We start from the raw sequence: 25,165 nt of genomic DNA, 5'->3' as shown, positions 1-25,165 counted from the left end.
GCGTTTGATCGCTTTCTGTGGGACAGTATGCGACTTGGTGTAGAAAATGGCCACCGCAGTTCCCGCTGACCCTCCTCAATTCCAATCGCTAGCGCTAAAATAGACGAGTTGACGTGAACCCCAAGTGAGCTTGCGGTCATAAAGTGCATCACATGAATGGTGCCACGTTTGAAAACAGACTACAGGATTCTCATTTACTTTTTTCAACACATTCTCGCTTAGAAAAATTGTTCTCGCTAGTAATGACGAATTGTCCTCACCGAAGCCTGATCTTTCAATCTGGCTCGACTTTCTGTTTTCTTTAGGTGACCTATATGGCAGGCATTGTTATGTATCTGCACAATAGTTTTCATGCTGTGTCGCAATATATCACCGACCTGAGAGAGATTCGACTCTATCACAGAACGCCTTCGCCATTGGGCAGCGAGGTGGATGCACCGGGAGTTGACACGTAATAATTCCTTAAAGGGCAGTATAAAAGAATTTGACCACCTAGCTAACGGAAACCCCTCGACACTATCCGCTGCTGTCACTTGCATGAAGCTGTCGTTTTGTCCAGCTTCCTTTCCGTTTCCCTGATCCTTTCTGCACTTCCAATATAAAAACAAATCACTTTGCCTTTACTTTTCTTGCCTGAACAATCTGCTGGATTCATGTGAATGTGATTACCGAGGATTGGGTCCTTCAGGAGTCCTTCAATTTCCCGGACTTTACGCACTAAAACTACGATATGACTACAAAGAACTCCGTAGTGGGGTAATCGCGAATAATTATGACAACCTCGGTGTTCTTCACATTGCTTCCCAATCTAAGTACACAAGCATATTTAATATTTCGGCCCTGTATAACTGCGGTCGGGAATAGAACGCGCAGCCTCGTGCGTGCTTAGCAGCGCAACGACCCAGCGCTGCCAAACGTACCTCTGGATCAGAAACAAGCGTCATCGCTATGCTCAGCCTCCTCTTCATGCCACCACTGAGCTGACTGGGCATGCTGAAAGCCTTATCTTTCAGTCCGACCAGATGCAGCGTCTCCTGGATCACTTCCTTGATCCTGCGATGGCGTCCTCTCTTTAGCTGCGAAACACGTGAAGAAATATACGGTCAGCTGTCTACGTTGTCATTTCTTAAATAGGAATATCGTTCAGAAACCCCCTCCCGAAGAATGTCGTCGTTAATGCGATTAGCGTTCAAGCAATAAAGCTACAAAACTTATTGCCAACGTCGAAACCTTTATGCAGCCGAACTCTGTTCACCTGCCGCTGACTACGCACGCTACGCCACACCTCGGCGCCGCCATGAAATCCGCGCAAGGTGCAGATTGAATTCCGCACAGTATCGGAAAAAAAAATTGGAAGATAATTTCTGCTATTGTAGAGTGGCCCATATCGAGTGACACATATCGAGTTACCAAGTTAACCTCCAAGATGGTCATTTCATTCTTTCATAGTGTCAGGCACAGCTACACTGAGCTATTTTAGAAGGAACGCATTAACAAAGTAGGAAATGAAATTTCGTTTAGTTTCAGTGCAGCAACCTGCATGGCATTAATTTTTGTTGGGAGTCTGTCTATTTGTATTTTCGGCACTCTATTCCTGTAGCAGTTTTACAGTTTAAGCTACAACCAGTTATTTCTTTCTCGCAGCAGGCCGTTTTTAGACGCGTTAGCGGCACACAAAGGCTTCAGCAATGTTTTTTTTTTTCACAACTTCGGACCTTTTTTGCCAACCATTTATTTAATATTATTGGTAAGCTAATGATACAGCGCGCATTCATTTCTGGGAAGCTTGTTTTCAATACGGCTCCAAATGTACTGGAAGATGATTCGTACAATTCATTTTTGATGCTAATTAGTGATATTGTGTTTAAAGCTTATTCTTTGTTCGTGTGCGGTTCACACTTTTCGCTACAGGCGTAATATTTGTATTGTACACATGTGCGTCTTGTGCTTGACTATTCGATGTCCACACCGGTAATAAATACTTACTATTCGTGTGCGATCTGTATTAAAAAAATATTACTTTTGCGAGTTAATGACTGTGCAACAGAACGCTAACCTCTGTACTTGTCCTAAATACTCAAGTTAGCGTTTGTTTCTTCGGGAGCACCACACGTTTTCCTGCAAACTGGTAGCACTTAAACGAACACTTTTTCTAACCCGTCTCAGCTTGAATAAATTGTTTCCGAAAATCCCCACTGGCTCGACTCGTAATTTTCGTTCCCTAGCTGAGCGTGAACTGAACAAAAAGCGTGGGCCCAAACAAAAATTATGTTCCTGCTGGCCGATAGCTTGGCTTTGCCAAACGTGTGTGCTGAAAGACTTTGCATTTTTGAAATTAAGGTTACTCGTAATAATATGTACACTGAAGTATAACTCAGTGCTTTCTAGCGACAGTGAAAGCGGGGTGGCAGAGGGCTTCGTAGTGTCGGTACTTCTACGGTATGATCACAGAAAAGCCTTTGGCTGCATACCGATCCAAAGTAGAGAAGGTTTTCGGCGCAAGTCATGTCCTCGAAAAAGATGTCCGTCTGCTGACAAAAGCTGACCCGCTGGCGCACCTGCTCACGCTGGCTGGAAACGTTGTAGCCGCACACTGTGGCTGCACCACTTGTTGGCGCCTGCATTCCTGTGCAATTCCAACAAATCGCTAAACAATCACTGCGCTGCAACCAATACAATAATTTTTATAGAAAGTTAATGGAAACTCTATGGACGTTTGTCCAAGAAGCCTATAGAGTATGCACAGACATTTTAGACTAGTCTATAGATGGCCTATAGATTTATGGTCATACACTTTTTATAAACTAGTCCATAAACTTACTGTGTAAACTTAGAAACCGTAGACTTATGGCCTTACACTTTTTATAGACGTATTTATGAAATGTTTCAGTCTATACAGACTCTACAGATTGTCTATAGATTGATGAAATTTCACGTTTGTAGACAAATCTCTGTAGTATGTCTATAGAGAAAAGTGTACAGGTTTATACAGTTCTACTTTCGTAGACTGAAGTCTGTCGAATATCTATATACAAATGTCTATAGTTAGTCTATACGCATTTGCTTATAGACATTATATAGATTTCAGTCTACAAGAGTAGAACTCCTGTATACAGCTCTATTTTTTACACTGAAGTCTATGAGATGTCTATAGGAAATGTCTTTAAAATATCTATAGACATTTGTCTATATACTCTCGTATACAGACATTCCATAGACATAGACTTCAGTCTACAAAAGCAGAACTGTATATCCCTATACACTTTTGACTAGAGACATTCTAAAGACATTTGTCTACAAACACAGATTTTCATTATTCTATAGACTCAGACATTCTATAGAAGAGGCCATAAGAAGTGTAAGGCCATAAGTCCATAGACTGTCTACAGACAAGTCCAAAAAAATGTCTGTAGACTGTTTGTAGACTTCATATACAAATTTCTATAGGTTTTATATAGACATTATTTTTTAAAAATTCTAAGAGAAAGCTAGGACACAAAAGCTTCACCGTCTTGCTGACAGAGAAGCACAATCTTGTTGAATTCGAGGGAAACAGCACGAATAGCTGATTTATGTCAACCGTATCTCAACCACCCCATGGAGTGCGGAACAATGAACGAAACAAGAACAAAGTGAAAGCTGAAACACCCGCCTTCTCTCTGTTTACCTTACCTCACTGGTGTGGTTTTTAAAGCTATTCTCGTCATACTTTGTATGTTACATACCAAAGGTGTCTTTCTTTCACGATTACGTCTCTATCGAAAAAAACCACCAAGACTCATATACAATAATCCCATATAAACATTAGTTCCTCAATAAAAACATGTAGGCTCTCCCGCGTGTGCACTCTGGCACGTGCACGTAAGTACAACTACAATAAAAAGGAAAATAGATTTACATAATGTATACAATATATGCGAACAGAAGCCGAGAAGGCTTCTTTCCACATATATACGAGCACTCCTTCGATCGTCGTCTTCATCCCCTTGCTAGCGCAATCACGAATGTTGATTATGATTGAAGTTTATTGGCGCAAGGGCATCTGAGGCCAAAGGGCACCACATTGACGATGGTACGGAAATGCCTTATAACATATCGATGCTTAATGAAAGTTTTTTTCTGAGAAGTATGGCTTCAAACAGACGACGCGACGATATTAATAGGTGATGCGGACGATGGCGAGCTACCGTCCACCGGGGCACTCACGGATCTGACTTCACTAGCTGGTAGATGGCCTTAGGGATGCCAGGGTAGTGAGGCAGGAGCTTGGAAGACAGGCCCACGTGGTGGGACCGCAGTCAAAGAAGGACCAAAAAGATATCTGCGAGGCAAAGATTCGATCCCGTGGAATCTGGCGACATGTTCGAGCCCGATCAGCAGCATCGTCGGCGTACTCTGTAGGAACGTATTTATCTGGAAAATCTCAAAGGGCAGCGTTGGTTGGAGTCCAAACAAGAGGTAGAAAGGCAAAAATCCGGAGCTGTTGTGGCGGGACCAGTTGTGCGCGAACGTCACAAAAGGAAAGTGCTGTCCCAATCAAGATGATTTACGGAAACCTGTGGGGTCGGTGTCAGCGTGCGATTAAGACGCTCAGTAAGTGTGTTCGTTTGGGAATGGTAGGCTTTAATTAGCTTGTGACGTGTGGAACGAGGACAAAGGATGTCGTCAATGACATTCAAAAAACGCCCCGCGCGTAAGAAGGTACCGGCACTACAGGCACTCTGCAAACATCGCAGATCGCTTTGACGGTGAGGTCAGCGGCACGCGCACTTTGCCCACGTCGCAGTTTGCTTTCGAGACACACGAGCGCCGGCACCGCGTCCCTGCGGCGTCTGCCAAACGCGCCTACTTTGGCGTCCACGATGCGTGTGGCCAACGCCGTAATAGACGCCGCGAGGTAGTGCATTAATTTATGCAATCGGAGGGGCCAGACTTTTGCAAGACATAACAAGCCGCGGTGTTAAGTAAACATATGACGCAGTAGGTCGACCTCCTCAACGACACATGCGGACACTTAATGCAGTACCTAAAGGTTCTTTTGTTCATTCTGTCCTTCCCTTCCTTTTTTCGTCTGTTGCAGCGTAGCTTTGAAGGGCTACTTCCCCCAGGATCATATCCATGTAGTAACACAAAACTATCATCATCAGGATTGGCTCCAGCGTCGTCGGTTTCTTCCACAGCTGGTTGGTTGGCACCCGGCCCTGCGCTACCCCGCGACCACACTCGTGCCACTGCTCCCACATTTGTCATTGTCAGTAACTAAGTACATAATTATTTTTGTATGCATTCATTTATTAAGAAAGAAATACTTAACTAACCTTATAGCGAATTACAGCGAACCTGTTAATGTAGAGTACCCCCAGGTTCTTGTCCCTGTTTAGGCACGAAACTCCCCATGCGTGGGCCAGTGAAGGTAAATCAGGCGTTACGAACTCCCCATACATGCGCCGATCCCAAAAATATTACCATGCCGGCCCGACCCGCGTCGTAGGTGCATTTTGCCATTAGGGGGACCACATACACCGCTTCATTGGCCATTCCCCACAAAGCGGAAGGACAGTGCCTTTTTTTTCTTCCTTTCCTTATTCTCTGCGCTGTCTTTATTTGTACTTTCGTTCGTTCTTTCCTTCTTTCGTACTTTCTTTCGTTCTTTCCTATTCAGCCATTGCGTCTTTGCTTGCTTGCGGGGATTGAGCCACTCGTGGTAATGCTATTTTCTGCATATTTTTTGTATCGCTGGACTGAACGCCGCTTATTTCTGGTATGAGCAATTGCAACGAGCCACTTAATCCTTGGAGACGCTGTTTGCACAATTGTGCAGAGCAGGAGAGTGCATCAATAGCAAAAGCACTGATGAATGTAATGGTATTTAAAATGTGTTTCATACAACTCGATACACTTATTATTGGAACTATGCTGCACTGTTGAATAACGTGCAGAATGTTTAAGCAAAATGAAAGGGAGGGTAGACGGCTGGGTCTTTTATGCGAAGCATATTAGTAGAGCTCAACCCAGCTCCTCAGGCGCGGCGGTGTCGCCTTCAATACCACGTGACACCGCGACGTCACGACAGAGGGGAAACGGGGCTCCAACTCGCGTCGTCGCTGGCGTCGTCGCCTTCAAGGCTGACCACGTGACACCGTGACGTCACGACAGAGGAGAAACGGGGTTCCAACTCGCGCCGTCACTCGCGGCGTCGCGGCGGTATATAAGCAGCTGCGCTTGCCTCTGCTAGACACTCACGAGGTAAGATACCTCCTGGAGACAGAGCTGCTCGTTGGAATGTGAAGCGAAGGTTGCGGCGTGCTACAGAGACTGTTTCTAGGTGGCTTTGCTACGGCGCAGCGATTACGCGCCCCGCATCGGACGCGGTGAGCGTCGAGCAACGCAGCGTTCGGCGCGACAACGAAATGTGCGCCTGACCAAGCGCCGTACGCCTGAGCCGACGCCGACGACACCGGCTTTTCTGAGACATGAGCTCCTTAACGCTGTCGCGCTAAAATAAGGGCTAGTATGCTTCCCATCCTGGGCTTAACCTTAGCTAAGCCACATCCAGTTTTTTTATTCTGTGTCAGTATGTTGTATTTAGTGCGTTCACTACTTTCATTGTTTGTTACAATGGCATGGACCAGGCATAATTTTCAAGTGGCTGGAAAAGTGCTTTTCAAGCTTTTCAAGACGCAAAATACCGCATGTTCCCAGATTTAATGTTCCTGTAGTGAGTTTTCGCATGGAGCTGAAATCCTTGTCAACTCGCTAAGCAATTGAAAATTCTTCATCTTTTCTGCAGCTGTAAACTTTCTATGATTATGAAGATGCAAGAGATGTGGTGAAAGGATGTTTTCAATCAACAGGATAAAATGGCATCTGAAAGGGTTAATGCTTGATGCATTACCTAGGCTTGGAGTGGTGCCTGATACCTGCGAGAACGCCGAGAGCAAGTGGGGCTATACTTATCCAAGTACAGCCAAATTAGGAAGACTCACTAAGCTTACAGAGCCTGGACGATCAGCGAAGTCTGGTGGACCGGGCCCGGGCTGCAGCATTAGCCAACGGCTTTCTGGACTGAGAGAGCCGCCCACCTAGGGCGAAGAAAGGTCACTTTCTCGCTGTTTCTTAAAATAAACGTTCATTCCTCCTCCTTCTCCACACTAAGCTTCAGCAAAAGACACTCCCTCACCAGAACAGGAATTAACCACCCTGGCGCAGTATGCGCCCAGTCCCTTTCAAATGACTCCGTTCTGACTCCCTATAGTTTGTAACGGAGTACGTTTACCTACGTAAGTTAGTCGCAGTGGACCCTAATCATGGAAAGAAAATTTACAGAAGAATGAAAATGATTTGAAGCACATTCAGCAGAATATGACAGATCGTTACTGGAAGCTTACCATTGTCATTGAAAAGAAAGGTGTACAATAAATGCATTCTTTCGGTGCCAACATATGGGGCGGAAACTTGGAAACTGATAAAGAAGATCAAAAACAAGTTAAGGATCACGCAAAGAGTGTTCGACCGAAACATTTTAGTTGTAACCATAAGAGACAGAAATAGAGCAGTGTGGATCAAAGAGCAAACAGCAATAGCTGACATGCTAATTGTCATTAAGAGAAGGAAACGGAGCTGGGCAGGTCATGTATTGCGCAGGTTCGATAACCGGTGGAGCATCAGGGTTATAGAAGGGTGCCAAGAGAAGGGAAAGGCAATCGAAGACGTCAGAAGACAAGGTAGTGTGATGAAATTAAGAAACTCGCAGGCGCTAGTTGGAATCGGTTGGCGCAGGATAGGTGTACTGGGAGATTGCAGGGAGAAGCGTTTGTCCTGCAGTGGACATAAAATAGGCTAATGATGATGGCTTCAGGCTTTCCCCTTGAACCTACTGTGCCCTGCAGGAGCGCCCAGTGGAGTGTGGAGCAATAAAGAGGCGCCAGACATTTTTTGGCGTCTTATTATTAGTAGCAGGTGGTGTAGTAGAGGAGTAGTAGATGGCGTGCAAATTTGTTCAGGCACTTTTTTTGCGCAACGAGTTACAGTTTGGCTTACCTGTCAGGATTCTCATCATAGTCGTCTTCCCAGCTCCATTGTGGCCCAGAAGCACTGTGATTCTGGACTCGTACACTGTCAAACTAACGCCATTCAATGCTGGCTTGTTGTCATAAACCTGTTGAAAAGGCAGTAATGAAACAAAAATATCAATTTTTCAATGTTAGGCTCCTCGAGATACGGTTTTAAAGAGATGCTGACACGACTAATTTGGAAACGAATGATGTGGGACGTTCAGCACTCTAAAATATTCCTTCCTCTATGTGCAACGTAGTATTTCTTTCTTTTATTATTTCCGCTACATCTGCCTTTGCCGAAATTTTGGTGCGACCTGCTAACATGCTTCCAAATGCTGAATTGCCCCACGAACTGCAAAAAGATGCGTCGAGAGGTAGAGGGACTGCGAAACCATGTTCCACATTCCTAAACCTCGTATGAAGAAATGAAAACGGATCAGAAGCTACTGGTATCTGAAAATAAATAGCTGAAGAAAACAAACGAACATCAGCCAAAGTGGTTAACCTTGAGCAATACTCAAGCCAGAACAATACTAAAATTAAGGGTGTGCCTTGAACTGAAGATGAGGACGATGTAGCAGTCGTTAGGAACATCGCTGATAAAATTCACTGTTTTTAAATGCCAGTGATATCGATGTTGCCCACAGCGTTAATTCAAAGCAGGGAAGCAATATCTGTCCATTTCCGCTCGCGAGTGAAAAACATTTATCAATTGAGGAAAGTATAAAAGCCCGGCTGGTGATGACAGCACTCTTTTAGTGGCGACCTCACCACTAAAAGTAAGCGTCTGTTTGTGCAAGCCCTCACCCTCAAAAAAAGAAATGAAATAGAACGCCATGGGTCGGCCTACAACCAGAGCATCAAGGTTAGGAAGACTGAAAGCAGCCGAATGCACAAGATACGGGATGAACGCGACCTAGCAGTAATTGTTGAGTAATCGCGCTTTTTTCACGGGCCTTGAAACGGCGCTTGCTCACATGGAATATCGAGACAACTTTACCCAGAGGAATAGAAAGGCGTAATCCGCCATGTGAGTCTATCCTGGACATCAATGTGGGGTCTGTTTTAAACAAAGAAGATGAAGTAACATTGTCTCGATCAATTTTTGTTTAAATTTGACATTCTGATGCTTTCTAAAACACGCTAAGAAGCCGACTGTGAAATGTTCGCGCCAAAAGAACGCGAAAACTTTTTTCTGTACCGCTCCAGCAGCCGTGGTCGTGCCATCATGCTTCTTGTAACTAGACAGAAATGTTTTAAAGTGCAATCGGAGTACAGCTGTTCAAGGAATCTCTATGAGATATCGACAGTGCTGCATAAAATAAAATTATTTCCGCTGTCTATCGTCCCCATAGCGCTTATTTCATGCATTCCTTGGAACTTTATGAGGCCTTTCTAGAGATTCTGTTTGTAGGCGTAACAATACCTTATAATGTGTTGGCGACTTTATTGTCAGTGTTTTGGATAAAAATAGCCTTCCTAATTTCTCTACGCCATTTTTTGTAATCAGGTTTTGAATATTACATGAGCACACCAACAAGCATTACTTGTTCTTCATTACCTCGCCTGTATCTTATGGTTACGAGCATATACAATACAATCTGCAGTCCTGTCGTCACAATTGTACCAGACCTCGGTGACCGCGACCTAGTTTTCCTGATGTACCGTAATGATTCGCGCACATGTAAAAGGTGAATGGACGCTTTTAAGGTTCAGGCAATTACAAAACATACACTTCAGTCTTTTAGTCACAAAATAGTACGGTACAATTAGTCATCTGCGTTAGAGAACGAAGATGCGAACGATCCATAAATTCATTTCATTAACACCCTAACGTGAATTTGCCATCAAAAGATTTCTTTAAAAATTAAAAAACCTTCAGAAATACCTGTAAAATCATAGATGACCTAACAGCACTTGAAGATGATTAAAGATGAAAATCGTCGCTGTCATTTATTTTTGCAGTTTTTCCAAACAGCCTTAAGGATGCCTTGTTTGCAATGTCTTGCCAACAAGGCATCATTAAGGACCAAGCCACACGACTACGTAGCATTTGCGTTGAAAGCCAAGACTACATAGATAGACTCGATCACCTTAAAGAAACCCTATCAAACAGAAACCACCCAAACAGTGGCCTTCAAAAAACCTACACCGCTGCAACCACACTTGATTGAGCCGAAATCTTCAAGCCCCGCCCGAGAATCACAAGGAAAACAACGCCTCTTCTTGTTACTAAGTTCTCAAACGCACTCCCGAACGTGAACAATTTCCTCAATAAATAATGCCCAATCATCACCAGCAACCAGAAACCACCAGCAACCAGAAAGTTTTCTTCCCGATCCGCCCAGAGTAGCTTACGCACGCAAGACTAATTTTAAATATATTGTTATACATGCCAAACTAAGCATAAAAATGAAGTTGGGAACCGGTCTCTGGAGCCCAGGTCCCCAGGTGCTGTACATGCAAACATATACAATCTACAACTGCAGTAAAGAGTACAGCATCGAATTACTCGCAGAAAACAACTTCGGCTTTCACCTGCACATCAAGCAACATAGTATACTCCCTAGAATGTGCTGCATGTAGCAAACAATACATAGGTGAGACTAGACAATAAATTCATACATGACTCAATGGTCCCCGCGCGGATACAAAACACAACTTACCCAAAGCAGTAGCCAGCCACTTCAATGAAGATGGTCATATTTTCGACAAAGCAAGGATATATGTACTACAAACAAATTTTCGTTCACCTCGCGAAAGGAAATATAGGGAATCATACCTCATACACCAGTTTAATTCCCTATACCCGACGGGAAATAATTTGACACGTGGCAACTTAGAATCTTTAAAAGCGATAACCTAAATCGGAAATTCTCATATCAACGAAGGCACACAAGACATTATGCCACCAGCTAAGCATAATTCCTTAACCTCACCTATTCCTCCATCCCCACAACTTTTTTTCCTGCCTAGTACTCAACTTATAATACTCTTTCTTGTTTTTACGTTTATATCAACTGTGCGACTCCCTTTTCCCTTGTACACCTGCCCCCGATCGCTTCTGCGCACGTCACCTTCCTATTTGTTATTCCGGTTTCGGTTTCCCACGCCCTATTTTTTTCGTCTGTTCTAATAGATATTTTTTCGAAACGCCCTCACCAAGACACTCCAAAGTCCCAGATGCCAGTATACCTTTTTCGGCGCTTCAGCCACACAGGGCGTCGCTATTTCTGTATACCGCCGTAATGACACCTACGTTGAGATACTGGGGCTAACGTTCCCAGGCCGAACATGCCACTGCCTTCCAATTACCTCATGCATTGCACACCAAACTCTTTGTCGCCACCTTAACGCCTTTAAATTACTCGACGCATTTGCTGCTAAGCTGCTAAAATCACTCTTTCAACTGATGTTTTTTCGGGTCTGTTTTGTTACTCGCGCACTGACCGCCTAACCGGCTCTACTAAACTCAAGGAAGCATGCCGCCAACGATACCCCTGAATGCTCCCTGACCTCTCGCTTCCCCAACACCGTGCCATGCCCGTCTTTTTCTTTTCTTCTTTTTCCGCCACTTGGCGTCGCCCTTCTTGTTTTTTTCCCTCTGCATCGCTTTCTTTTGTTTTCTCCCCACCTTCCCACTCTCCCGCTCTTGTCCCACCGTCTTGGGAAACCGTGCTCACAGACGTCAGGCGACAGCCCTCATTCTCTTTGAAGCCTCTCCCTTTACAACCAGCCGCCACCGACAGCCGTATGTGACGTCTATGTACGAAACCTTTAAAACTAACATGCCGAGGATAACGATACTGCCTTTGACGAAGATAGGTCGTCCTATCGAAACGTTGACCAGCCTTTCCGAGGCACTTTATCCTTTTTGTAACCTTTGTACCGCAGTGTCATATTGCATCTCTCGGACTTTTCTTGATTTTCGATCATCGAAAGATAGGAATTTCTCTGGCCCAAACGGCAATCTGACTATGAGGGATGCCTTAGATTGGGGACGTTCTATTAATTTTGACGATTTTGAGTGCTTTAACGCGGCCCTAAATCTATTTACACGATTTTTTTCCAGTTCCTGGCCCATCAAAACGCGTCTACCATAGTCATTGTCGAACCCGCCACCTCGAGCTGAGGCCCACCGCCCACATGAACAATTGGTAGCAGAGATACGATTATGCTACCACCAAGCCGTCTACAAATGACACGTCATTGTATTTTAGTGGCTCCCTTGGCACTGGAACATTAGTGGCAAAGAAAATGCCGCCAAAGCTGCCTGTGAGGCACATGGTGAACGTGAAAGCACCTGCATACCATGGGCGAGAATGAATGCAGTGCGGCATCCCGGCGGTTTCCCCATAATATTTCTGCAAGGAACTAGAACGTGCCGGATTTCACCAACCAGCGCGCATACGCAATGTACCCGCATATGAGATTACAAGTCTTACCTGGTTATAACCGACGGGAAGAAATGCTACTGTGCCGGCTGCGAGTAGCAGTTTCTTCTACAAACATCCTGTCATTCGTAAGTGTAATGATGGAAAGTCCTGATATCAGCACATGTGGTGTCGAAGACATGATCAAACATCTCCTGTGTTACTGTCCCACAGACAAAAATAATAAGAGTGCCCTACAGGCAGCTTTGGGGCACTTAGATGGCAGGCTTTTCATGGGGGTTATGTTGGGCATGTTCCCTCGTGCGTCTGCCAAATGCAAGGCCACAGAAGCGCTGGTGCGTGTCTTGCAATGCACCAGCCTGTATGACCACCCGTGAGTGACTCAGCGATGAACGCTTGTTTAAAAAAAGTATGGGGTTTTGCATACTAAAACCACTCTCCGAATGTGAGGCACGTTGTTGTGGGGGACTCAGGACATTTGAACTATTTAGAGGTCTTTAACGAGCACCTAAATTTATTTACATGGGTGTTTTCGCAATTCGGCCTCATCGAAATGCGGCCGCCACCGGCATTCGATCCCGCCACCTTATGCTTAGCAGCCCGGCACCATAGGCACTAAGCAACCACATCGGTTGCGAACGCTTGCGTTTGTGAAACAGTGAAAACTGTGAACTTTTCAACCTTTTCCTCTATCAATCCCATTTCCCCCTTACACTGTGTCAGCTAGCCTACCACGCTCAGCCTGGTTAACATCCCTGCCTCTCCCTTACGACTTCTGTCTGTCTCTCCACTGGCATGTATCACGGCAGATCGGTAATGAAGTTATAAAAACCACAGGAACAAAACAAAACAAGATACTCACAAAGCAAATCCAAGAGCGAAATGCTAGTATCTCTGAGTTCTCAGCCATCGCCATTCGTTTGTGATAATAAACGCTAAATTCGTGACGATTACTTTTAAATGAGTGAAGCGGGGGATGAAGAAGGTGTACTAGATTCAAGAGAGATTACTACGTACATACCTCCTTCGCAGAAAATATTTCTCGTACAGCGCTCATCTCTCACCTTGGTCAAATTGTCAATGGAGATGACAGCCTTGTTGCCTGGCGGTAGTTCCTCAAATCGGTTGGTGTCCTGCATGACCGTCGCTTTTTCGGCTGCGTCTATTGCGTTTTCGCCTCCCCAATAGCTGGGCTGGGAACGTGAAGTAGACGACACTCATATAGGTCATGCGCGTTCAAATAAAAATGAAATTTGCCACACTTGTACGTTGATTCAAGAGGAAGACTAATTTGAAAGGCAATTCACTCTCGTGAATTAGAACATTGTGTGATGCCAAGTTTCTAGCTATTAATCCAAAAGGACTGTTAGAGGCGGCGCGAAGCAGTAGCCATCGTAACCGCTATTTATTTGGGCTAGCCAGCCATGGTGCGTCGGGAACATGGGAGCAGCAGACAATGCGGCCCCTCAGTTCGAGCACGCTAGCCTGAGTCATTCTCGCGCTGCGTGTACGCGAGCCGTCTTCTTCTTCGGCGGCTCTGGGAGTTCTGGAGCTGAGCCACTCCAGGACCTCCCTCCTAGTGCGAAGCGCGATTCAAAGAAAATTTCTTCATAAAGTGGAGTTAAAGGACCCGGGGTAAAGTGTGCTTATGGCGTCGTCCTTGGCAGCGTCGGGTTCACGCAATCCGATGGAGATGTGCAAGGCAGCACCAATAGCGTAGATTGTAAGCCAGGCGCAGCCACAGTGATGCCGCAGTGTGAAATCGCAACCTGCCGCAGGTTCTCGTAGATGCGCCGACCTGTAGAAGTGGAGTTCCGAAAGTAGACAATCTGGCTGCTGGGGACTTGCATACAGATAGTGCAAATGTTGGTCACTCACTGTTGTATACTGATACCGCGTGTCACACTGCATTTTCATGACAATCGCTTATCAGCCACGCAAGCAGCAGTCGGCAGATCACATGTTGATCACCCTATAAAAAGGGTACTGCATCAAGAAACGTTGCCTTTTCCACCCTGGCGCCCTGACGTCCAACTGATGCGCTACAGTTGGCGATGAGGGAGCGGCGGCGATGGCCGTCGGCAGGATCGGCGAGTATCGTCTCGACACAAACGTGTCATGGGACGAATATGTCGGGAGGCTAGAAATGTTCTGCGAAGCTAACAAGATAGCGAAAGAAGAATATAAAAGTGCCGTCCTGCTGAGTTGTTGCGGCGAAGAAGCCTACGGGCTCATCGTAACCTTATTGAAGCCAGCAAGACCGACAGCAGCCACCTACGAGGAAATTAAGACAGCGCTTCGCAAGCATCTGCATCCAAGGCCTTCAGAGCTGTGCGCAAGGTTTTTGTTCTACAAGAGAAACCAGGCTGCCGAAGAATCGGTCGCGGACTACGTCACGGTGTTTCGGACACTAGCCGAAGACTGCGGTTTTGGTGACGAGCAGCTCCCGTTTGGACATCATGATGCGAGATCGTTTCGTATGCGGCCTCCAAAACGAAGCAGTTCAACAGCGACTTCTCGCAGAACCTGACCTTACGTTCAATGTTGCGTACGACATGGCCGCGACCGCAGAAGCGACAGTCAAGCAACAGCGAGACATACGTATGCAAGGGCGAGGCGAGGCGAAGGACTGCCAGGGCATGATAGAAGCAACCCGCACGAAGTGATGGCAGAGGGATCCAGTTGCTACCATTGAAATGGTAAGCACGCTCCTTATTTATGCAGCTTTAGAAAAGCGGAATGCTTTAAATGCAAAAGGGTTGGACATATAGCGAGGGCTTGTCGTTCAAAAGACGAAAGTAGAGCGGCCCGGAAGATGCCTGAGCAAGAGAGGAAAGTTGAAAAGAGCAAGTGCGTGAACGAAATGAGTGCGTTGTTTTCACTTTGAAAAGTGAATGAGCAAGAACAGAAGTTTATGGTTAAAGTACAGATACAAGGACAAGAAGTCCCGATGGAGGTTGATTCTGGAGCCTCGTGCTCAATTATGAGTGAAGATACGTTTCGTGTAATCGAGAGAAATCGGGGTGAAATACCACTCCAAATTTCTGGAACAACTCTCGTAACCTGGTCAAAGGAGGCCTTACCGCTGCTGGGACGAGCAACCGTCTTGGTAGATTCAAAGGCCGGAAGGCAAAGCTGCCTTTGTTGGTAGTAAAGAATCGAGGAAACAGCCTGATTGAGCGAAACTGGTTTAGGCCGTTAGGCATTTGGTTGCGGGGAATCGAGCAAGTAAACGCGGAAAACGTTGCCTCATGATTTTCCGAGGTGTTTCGCAAGGGACCTTCCTGGCTTCGACAGACCACCAGTTCACATCGAACTGAAAGACGACGCCCAACCAGTGTTTCACAAAAGTCGACCAGTTCCACTGGCCCTGAAGGACGACGTGGGCAAGGAAGTGGATCGCTTGGTGCAACAAGGTGTATGGGAACCCGTCGCGTACTCCTACTGCTCCTACTCGGCCACACCAATGGTAGTGGTAAGATAAAAAGACGAAACTTTACGCCTATGCGGCCACTACCGTAGCACCGTAAACAAAGCTATTAAAAACCGCGGGTATCCTTTGCCCACTACCGCTTAAATACTCACAGCTCTGGGTTCAAGCAAATTTTTTACAAAGTTGGATCTGACTCAAGCTTATCAACAGCTTACGCTAGACGACGCGTCGGCTGAAGTGCTCACAGTTAACACGATAAAGGGTCTGTAGAAAGTCAAACGGCTGCGGTTTCGAATTTCGGCGGCGCCATGGGTGTTTGAACGAGTCATTGACACGCTGTTAGCAGGCATTCCCGGCGTGAAAGCATACCTTGATTATATCTGGAATTCTGGCCGTAACGCGGAAGAGCACGCCGAGAGATTAGAAACCGTGCTATCACGTCTGCAGAATGTGCAGGTAAGAGTAAATAAAGACTAGTGCGAATTCAACCGGCCGAGCATTGAATTCTTGGGTCACAGGATTAAAGCCACGGGAATACATTCGAGCCGAAGCAAGACGGACGCCATCCATAAATGGACCGCACCTAAAAGCAAAAAGGGGCTGCAAGCCTTCTTGGGGTTGCTAAATTTTTACAGCAGTTTCCTCAAGGGCAAGATTGAAGTTTCAGAACCACTCTATCGACTGCTCGACCATGACCACGAATGGAAGTGGACAGGTGTGCACCAACGTGCGTTTGAGAGACTATAAAAATTGCTTAGCTCCCACTCTGTACTTGTGCCCTATGACGCCAAGCGTCCTTTAATATTGTGCTGCGACGCATCCCCTGTGGGAGTGGGGGCAGTGATAGGAAAGAACAGCCCATAGCTTATGCTTCCCGTACGCTTGAAGCCAGTGAACGTAACTATGGTTAGATTGATAAGGAGGGCTTGGCTGTTGTCTTTGGCGTGAAACGGTTCCACCAGTACCTGGCTGGGCAAGAATTTACGGTCATAACAGACCACAAGCCGCTACTGGGCCTGTTTACTACGGACAAGAGGGTGCGTGAAGTTGTGTCGCCCAGAATGCTCCATTGGATTTTATGTTTGTCTGCGTATAACTACAGCCTTCAATACAGGCGAGGCTAAGACAACTCCAACGCCGATGCACTCAGTCGTCTGCCAGCTCCGGGAGACGAAGACGAGCCATAGCCACCTGGGCACGTGCTCCTGTTGGAAGCGGTCAAGTGCGCACCGCTGCAGGCGGCAGACATCGCTGCGCTAATCAAGAAGGACAAAGACTTATCCATGCTAAAGGAATGGATACTTAGTGGCTGGCAGTCAACACAACTGGACAACAAGTTCGTGGCTTCCGAGGTGAGGAAGTCAGAGTTGTCATTGCATCGTGATTGCATACTGTGGAGGAATCGCGTTGTAATTCCTAACGCAGCAAGACAAAGTGTGCGTCAACCCCTCCATGTAAATCACCGTGGGATGAGTGCCATGAAATCATCAGCTAGAGGGCTCATGTGGTGGCCGAAAATGAACCACGAAATTGAAGAGTTTGTGCGGCACTGTAAGCCATGTCAGAGTAACCGGTAAAGCGATCCCAAGGTTCCAGTGGATCTTTGGATCAAGTCAGATCAACCTTGGAGTCGCCTACACATTGATATCGCTGGTCCAATTATCGGAGAAGTATTCTTAATTGTGGTAGACGCCTACAGCAACTGGACTGAGGTCGAAGTCATGTCATCCATGAAACCTACAACTGTCGCCACCAGCTTAAGAAGGATGTTTGCGACACAGGGTGTGCCAGATCTTATTGTTTAGGATAACGGCTCAGCATTCACTAGCTCGGAGTTGCAAACGTTTTTAAATTGCAATGGTGTGCGTGCTATTTTTACTGCTCCTTATAATCCCGCCAGTAATGGTAGGACGGAGAGAATGGTAAGAGAAATTAAAGAAGCGTAAAAGAAGCAACAGGAAGGTGTGACGCACTTCAAGATTTCGCGGTTCCTGTCTGAACAGCACACGACGCCACATTCAGTCACGGGAAAATCTCAGGCAGAATTAATTATCAGACGAAGGCTGAGGACAGCCTTGGATAGACTACATCCGGACTGGCAACACGTGTCGGAACCGCAGCGACCGGATATTAAGAGGCTCCGTGTCGGTAACGCGGTCTATGTTAAAGCTTTTGCCCAGTTCCAAGTTGGAAGGGGGCCAGGGTTGTGGCAATCCGAGGCACGGTGTCGTAGATCGTCCAGCTGCACAACGGCAAGAGCCATCGCAGGCACCAAAACCAGTTGAGGAGCGCCTAGACGAGGCTCGAAGCCGATCCAGTCCCAAGTGCAGACTACTACGTCAGGCTGCCGCCTACAGCCAGACGACCACAACAGCTGCCGGTCAGCACGGAAGCAGCCACAGGGGCAAGTCCGCGCCAAGCTGCCCCAGACCCGGTCGAGCCGCGCAGATCACGCGTCAGACAGCCTGTCGCCCGTTATGGCATTGATGACTAACCAGACATATTGCAATTGTGCAATGCATTTTAGGAGAAAGGGATGTTGTATACTGATATCGTGTGTCACACGGCATTTTCATGACAATTGCTTATCAGCCACACAAGCAGCAGTCGGCAGATCACATGTTCATCCCCCTATAAAAGGGGTACTGCATTAGTAAACGTTGCCTGTTCCACCCTGTCGTTCGGCTTATACGCTACACTTACGATGTAAACGCAGAAGTGGTGCTCCAGGTAAAAACCAGGATCCAGAGCTGCTCCTCTAAAATTTAGGTTGGCCATGCATTCGCGGATGGTGCGAGTACAGAACATGAAAAGTCTCGCCTGCTGCTGCTTGCGGTGCAATCTCAAATACCGATAGCCTCAGGGTTGCCGGGGTCACAGAATGCATCGCAAAGATTGTTCTTGTGGTGTTTTCATGCCTGCGACTGTGAAATTTGCGACTAGTAGAGCCGGAGGAAGTGCCTCTGAATCGGTGATGATTGAGGTGGCCCCGAATGGCAAGCGGGCACCTTGCGGGAACGTCCAGGGAAGGTGAGCGGTGGGCTGTAGAGTATAGGAAAGCGCTTGCGTTCGGCCCAGTGAATACTTCCGGGAGTATCACGCTGCTGGCTCTAAGGTGGGGACGAGGCTCACGGAACGAGTAGAGGTTTGATGCTGGGAACGGCGCGTGCTGACGACTGGCATGGCTGGACGCAGGTGACGCAGGATGACAAGACATGGAATGACGCGATGGCTCAGATGGCCAGAGCTGTTGTGATGGAGCGGCAGCTGGGGCAGGCAGAGCCAGCAAAGGCAGCTGCCCTCACGTCTTCGTTCAAGTGAGGGCCGGGCAGTGGCAACCGAACCTTGGAACGCAGATGGAGTCTGTAACCTTGTTGAGAAAGACGTGGCTGTCTATATGGATGAACCACACGTGCGGCATGTCGACGGAAAGTTTCCGGACACCTTACAACTGCGAGACATCTGCCAGACCACCTGAAGCCACGTCATTTGCTTTTGTTCAGTCAATGCGCTGACGCTGGCAGGGCTGGGCTCCATCGTCCGGCCAATTTTTCGGAGGTGACGCGAAGAGGTAGCCGGCGAATTTAATATTTATTTAGGCCTGCCAGCCAAGGTGCCGTGGGATCTGGGGAGCGGCATCTACTGCGGCCGCTCAGTGCGAGAGCGCTAGGGTGTTCCATTCTCGCACTGCATGCACGCGAGCCATCTTCTTCTTCACTGGCTCTGGAGGTGATAGTCGCACCGCTTCAGAACGAATTAAGAAACACCAGCATTTGTGTTTAGCAAAGTATTACAATAACTATGCATGCGGACATCAACACAATCATCGGAGACAACAGCGTGCACATGGGCGCTCCCAAAATTGTCAAAAAAATAATCGCCCAGGGCAAAGCGCAACTGCACGTCGCCATCATCGCTGCAGGACAGGCTGCTGCCACCCCTGTTGTTGCTTAGGGAATTAGTGCCGCAGACCGGTGAATTTAGTGAGTTTCAAAACTCTCAGTGACTGATGCGTGCTAGATGGGGCGCTGGGAGGAGGTCGAATAATTCAAAGCGGCATACGTTCGCTTTTGCTTCCATAGGAATGTCTGGTGTCTTGTCGAGGCTTTTCATGGCATTCAAGTTATTCAGAAAAAAACAATTGACTGAGGTAGAATGAACAGGAGTCAATTGCATACAATCTAATGCTGATCACTGTCCTGATTCGCTCGTTCTACAGACCAATATGCCCATATGAAACTTGCCGCATAATTTTCCTCATTTTTCTGTGAGACTCTCTCCATTCTATGGCCTTCTCCTACAGTCGCCCTGCTACACGGTCGCATTAGGTAAAAACTAATAAATACCTTCATAATTGTTCTGTAAAAAAATGGGAAACGTACAGCAAGTACCTACAAGAATACATTAGCATACTACGACGTTCTAAAAAGAAATTTTTTCACGAAGATCTTGAAAACATTATGTGCGTTAACCCCCGAAAATTCTGGAATCTGGTCACCCCGTGCAAAATTCGTACTCAAAACATTTCTTTGATTACCCAGAATGGCTTGCATGTCCCTGATATTGAGCGCGCGGATGTCATGAATTCATATTTTACCTCCGTGTTCACCCACGAACCTGCACTTCGTACTCCCCCAATATCTGCCACTAGTTTTTCCCTAATGCCACCAGTTTTTATAACCCATGAAGGTATCGCTAAACTCATCGACAACCTTAAGCTGTCAAGCGCTCCTGGGCCAGACAACATAAGTGCCAAAATATTGAAGGGCACCGTGAGCATTTCTAGCCGTATTTTGCAAATTATTTTTCAGCAATCTGTTTCAAACGGCCAAATACCAAATGATTGGAAAACTAGTAAAGTAACCCCAGTATTTAAGGCAGGCAATCGATCCCATCCTTCTAATTACCGCCCAATTTCATTAACATCTATTCCATGCAAGCTGCTGGAGCACATTTTATATTCGCAGATCGCATCACACCTCGACAATAACGCTTTCTTCTATGAAAAACAGCACGGTTTTAGATCAGGCCATTCATGCGAGTCCCAGCTTTTCGAATTCACCACAGACCTTCACTTAAACTTGGATTCTTCTTTTCAAACTGACGTCATTTACCTAGACTTCTCCAAAGCCTTCGATCGCGTTCCACATCGTCGTTTAATGGCAAAACTGTCCTGCCTCCACATTAACCCTTTAATTTTGTGATGGATTGACTGCTTTCTCCGCGAACGCTCACAATATACAGTAATAGGGAACCACAGATCGCAAAATACTACAGTCATCTCTGGTGTCCCCCAGGGATCAGTGCTGGGACCACTCCTTTTTCTGATATTTATAAATGATCTTCCTAATGCCATATCATCTTGTATCCGCCTCTTCGCAGACGATTGTGCCCTTTACCGCCGCATATCTACTCCCGATGATCAGGCTCGGCTTCAACGCGACTTAAATCTCATAGAAACCTGGTGTGCGACATGGCTTATGCAACTGAATATTTCCAAATGTAAGTTCATGCATGTATCAAGAAAGCGAAATAACCTCAGCTATCCGTATTCATTAAATTCTACACCACTCTCTGAAACAGAATCATACAGGTATCTCGGAATCATCGTGAACAACAAACTAACATGGTCTGAACACATTTCAAAACTTTGTACAGATGCTTCTAAGTTACTTGGGTTTATCAGACGATCCCTCGCTTTTTCACCCCGTTCTGTCCGTCAACTCGCCTACGTAACATTCATCCGTTCGAAACTCGAATATGCCTCGGCGATCTGGAATCCCCATCAGAACTATCTAATCGATCAGCTTGAAGCCATCCAAAATCGCGCGGCCCGTTTTATCACATCGCAGTATGACAGACGACACAGTATAACTCTTATCAAGGCATCCCTTGATCTTCAACCCCTGGCACTTCGGCGTAAAATTTCACAACTTTGCCTATTTCACAAATTATACTATACCTTCCCACAGCTAAGAAATTCTGTATTACACCCGCCGCTTCGCACCTCACGCCGTCTTTTCAACTCCTTAAGTTTGCAGCGCATACATGGCTCCACAAACTCATTTATTAAATCTTTTTTACCTAGCTCCATTACATTGTGGAATGACTTACCCGATTCCATAGTTACTGAAATAGAACCTAATAAATTCAGGCACTTATTAACAACACTTTTCAAGAGCTGAGTTATTTTGCCGTGTTTTTGAATGTGTATGCGTGTTTTGTTTTGTTTCCAAGTTGTTCTTTCCAAGTTGCTTTTTTGTTTTGTTTCCAAGTTGTTTGTATCCAAGTTGTTGATGCTACTAAATGATGTTAATGTTGAACATGTATCCTGCACTCTGTATTGCTTTTTGTTGTTACCGACCATTGCATATGTAACGACTGCTCCCCCCCTTATGTAATGCCCTAATCCAAGGGCCTTTAAGGGTAAATAAATGATGATGTTTCATATGAGCACCTGTAATGCTGTTGGAAGCCAATTGAACTGGACTGTTTCTAAACGAGCACAAAGTAAACCATAACAATGGGCTCTCAATAAATAACTTGCACGTTGAGTCACTGGGCAGAAATATTTTTAGCGCCTTTTAATGATAAGCAGACTACAGTGTCCATATTCATATCAATGACAGTTGATATGAATGTAGACTCTGTAGTGTGCTCGTTAACTGTTGTGATCTCGACGACAGTTAACGCGGCAGCATTAGTCAAATGTTCCTAAATAGTTATCCGTGGGTTCACGAGTCAGAATTGAAAACAGATATTGAGGACGTGTTCAAATCATGAGGAGCATGCGCAGCCTTCCATTGCAACCTCACCGCTTCCGGCAAACCTTACAGCTACGCCTTAAATATGACCACTTAAGGCATATGTACATTAGATTCAGAGAACTGGTCCCGAGCATTTAGGATTTATGGTGTGCTGCTCATGGTAATTCTTTAGAATTAAATTTATCCCCCAATGAAACGTCTACTGGAGCTAGCTGATACAGTGAGCTTTAAGGTGAAAAAAGTAGCGCGAACACACTGGACAATGAAACAGAAGAGACAAGCAATGGCGTTGACTTACAACTGCTTTAATTTTCTAACAACAACACGTGTATTATATATTTGCTTCTGCTGAGAAACGGTGCCTCATCAAAACGTGCTGCACAATAGCGGCAAGAATAAACATGGGGCGCAAATGTGCACCTTTGGTTACCACAGTACTTACTTCTTGACCATGTTCCCTGAGTCACTCAATAATGCATCGCCCGGCATAAGCCCCACCGATTGTGCATGGGATGTCGGTGATACCGTGCGTGACTTGGCATCCACGTATGCTTTCACCGCAAGAGCGGGAGCTCATCTTAGCAAGCTTGTTCGGCGCAGATAACGCCGGAGGAACACCATGCCTGCTAGCAACCATCTCGATTTGTGTAGTGACCGCAGTGTAGTGTAGAAAGCAGCATTAGTCAAATCCAGCGCTTCCAAGAAGCATTCAGCATTGTGTCGCAGCCTGCTAAGTTTCTTGCAACGTCTTTCCTTCAAAGATAGCCGCAGTGCTGGGAAACACCCCTTCGTGAACGGCTCTGAAACGATTACGACGCGAAGAGCGTCGTACGCCTTCTCAATATTCAGTAGCTACATCCAACGGTCGAAATGACCTGCAATGCGTGAGGTATATTTGAGTCCCCTGTATTTTTTCTCTGGTCTCGCTTTGCAATATTTCTCGCGGTAACCTTCGGCGCGATACCAACAGCGCGATAGCAACAGCGTAGCTTTCAGCACATTATGTCCAGAGGCAGAAGCGGAGTAAAGTCGACTAATGATAGACAAAGCTTCTCCTGCCAGGCACAAACTGAGCAAAAGGGCCCATTTGCTTCGAGGCCACTCTTGAGATTCTGCGACGTGCTGAAAACGTTGGTAATATGCGTCGAGATTATAATAATAATAATAATAATAATATTTGGGGTTTTACGTGCCAAAACCACTTTCTGATTATGAGGCACGCCGTAGTGGAGGACTCCGGAAATTTCGACCACCTGGGGTTCTTTAACGTGCCCCTAAATCTAAGCACACGGGTGTTTTCGCATTTCGCCCCCATCGAAATGCGGCCGCCGTGGCCGGGATTCGATCCCGCGACCTCGTGCTCAGCAGCCCAACACCATAGCCACTGAGCAACCACGGCGGGTCCTCGAGATTATCAAGTGCCTGATTTTATGGTGGTAAGAACTTGTGCGGACTACATCCATGCACTGCAGCTGGTACAGCCGCGCCGTCGCTTGCTCTTCGACCACTATCGTCCGCGTTCGAACTGTCTGTCCGCTCTTGAAGCTTCAGCTGCAGAACGTATTCTTCGGCATTCTAGTCGTCTTTCCTCCCGTTCCAATTCCTCGTGCTGCTCGTCCCGAGCTTCTGCGCTTAAGTCCCTTTCTATTGCACGTACCGCGTCAACGCACTCTTGGAGAGCTGCACCAGATAGGCCGATGTCCTTGCCGATCGCGTATAGCCTCTCGAGATCCATGGGCTCTTCCCGTACATCTAGCTGTCAGCCAGATGGTGAAGCTGGTCTGGCAGGTTCCCGAAAACTTGGGGAGAAATGTTTGGGCGTAGGTTAGCCAGACCGTCTAAGGAAGTACCCACGACAGAGAGGAACGAATTTATTCAAGGACAGCAGATGTGAGACCAGACATAAGCTAACTAATTATATATAGTACAATAAACATCGGTGCCATGCTATTTTCCCTGACCACAGCTTAGATTCCACACCACTCACAGTTCCAATGGTAGTAGATTCGACCAACAGTGGTGGGACAGCGTTGCCTGGGGCGTAGCGCGGCTGCACGTCGCTGACCCTGGCTCGGCGGGTGAAGAACGGCGATGAACACCGAGTGCAGCCTATCTCGGCATCACAGGCGCCGGTGCACAGCCCGGCGTCGACAGGTCAGCATGAACGCCGCAACACAGTCTATCTCGGAAGCGTCAGAGGCCGGAGCGAAGCCTGGCAAAGGCAGCATGCGCAAGGTAGTTTCCGTGGACAGCGCTGTAAGCCGGGACGAAACCTGGTCCAGCATGGACAGGAACGAGGACGGCGGGACGTGACCCGCCGCTCGATCCTCAGTGCCCGGCCAGAGCTTCTCCTGCTCTCCGGCTTCGCTCAATTTGTCAGCCCCGTCACTCGAGCCGATCTCGAGGGACCCACGCAGCAGTCACGCGCACATTCGTGCTTTTTCGCACCGCACACTGACACAAGCACCGATTCCCATGCCCGCGCACTTGAAATTGAATCCTCCCACTACATTC

The 25,165-nt window shown here is 46.7% G+C and overlaps 1 protein-coding gene and 1 pseudogene across 5 annotated transcripts in view; one reads left to right on the top strand and one right to left on the bottom strand.

Annotated features, from left to right (window-relative positions):
* LOC135907196 (phospholipid-transporting ATPase ABCA3-like) overlaps positions 1–25,165 on the bottom strand; it is a 248,818-nt gene that overhangs the window by 104,293 nt on the left and 119,360 nt on the right. For all 5 annotated transcript variants that reach the window (XM_070525186.1, XM_065438880.1, XM_065438883.1 and 2 more), the window contains 4 exons: positions 13,516–13,644; positions 8,041–8,158; positions 2,472–2,626; positions 921–1,076 (listed from right to left, as the gene is read on the bottom strand). In XM_070525186.1, coding sequence (XP_070381287.1) covers positions 921–1,076; positions 2,472–2,626; positions 8,041–8,158; positions 13,516–13,644 — 558 coding nt within the window. The remainder of the gene's footprint in view (positions 1–920; positions 1,077–2,471; positions 2,627–8,040; positions 8,159–13,515; positions 13,645–25,165) is intronic.
* LOC135907216 (uncharacterized) lies at positions 14,518–15,117 on the top strand (annotated as a pseudogene).

The sequence above is a fragment of the Dermacentor albipictus genome, chromosome 9 (genome assembly GCF_038994185.2).
Source record: "Dermacentor albipictus isolate Rhodes 1998 colony chromosome 9, USDA_Dalb.pri_finalv2, whole genome shotgun sequence".
Taxonomy (NCBI): Eukaryota; Metazoa; Arthropoda; class Arachnida; order Ixodida; family Ixodidae; genus Dermacentor; species Dermacentor albipictus.
This window is presented reverse-complemented; position numbering and strand designations above follow the sequence as displayed.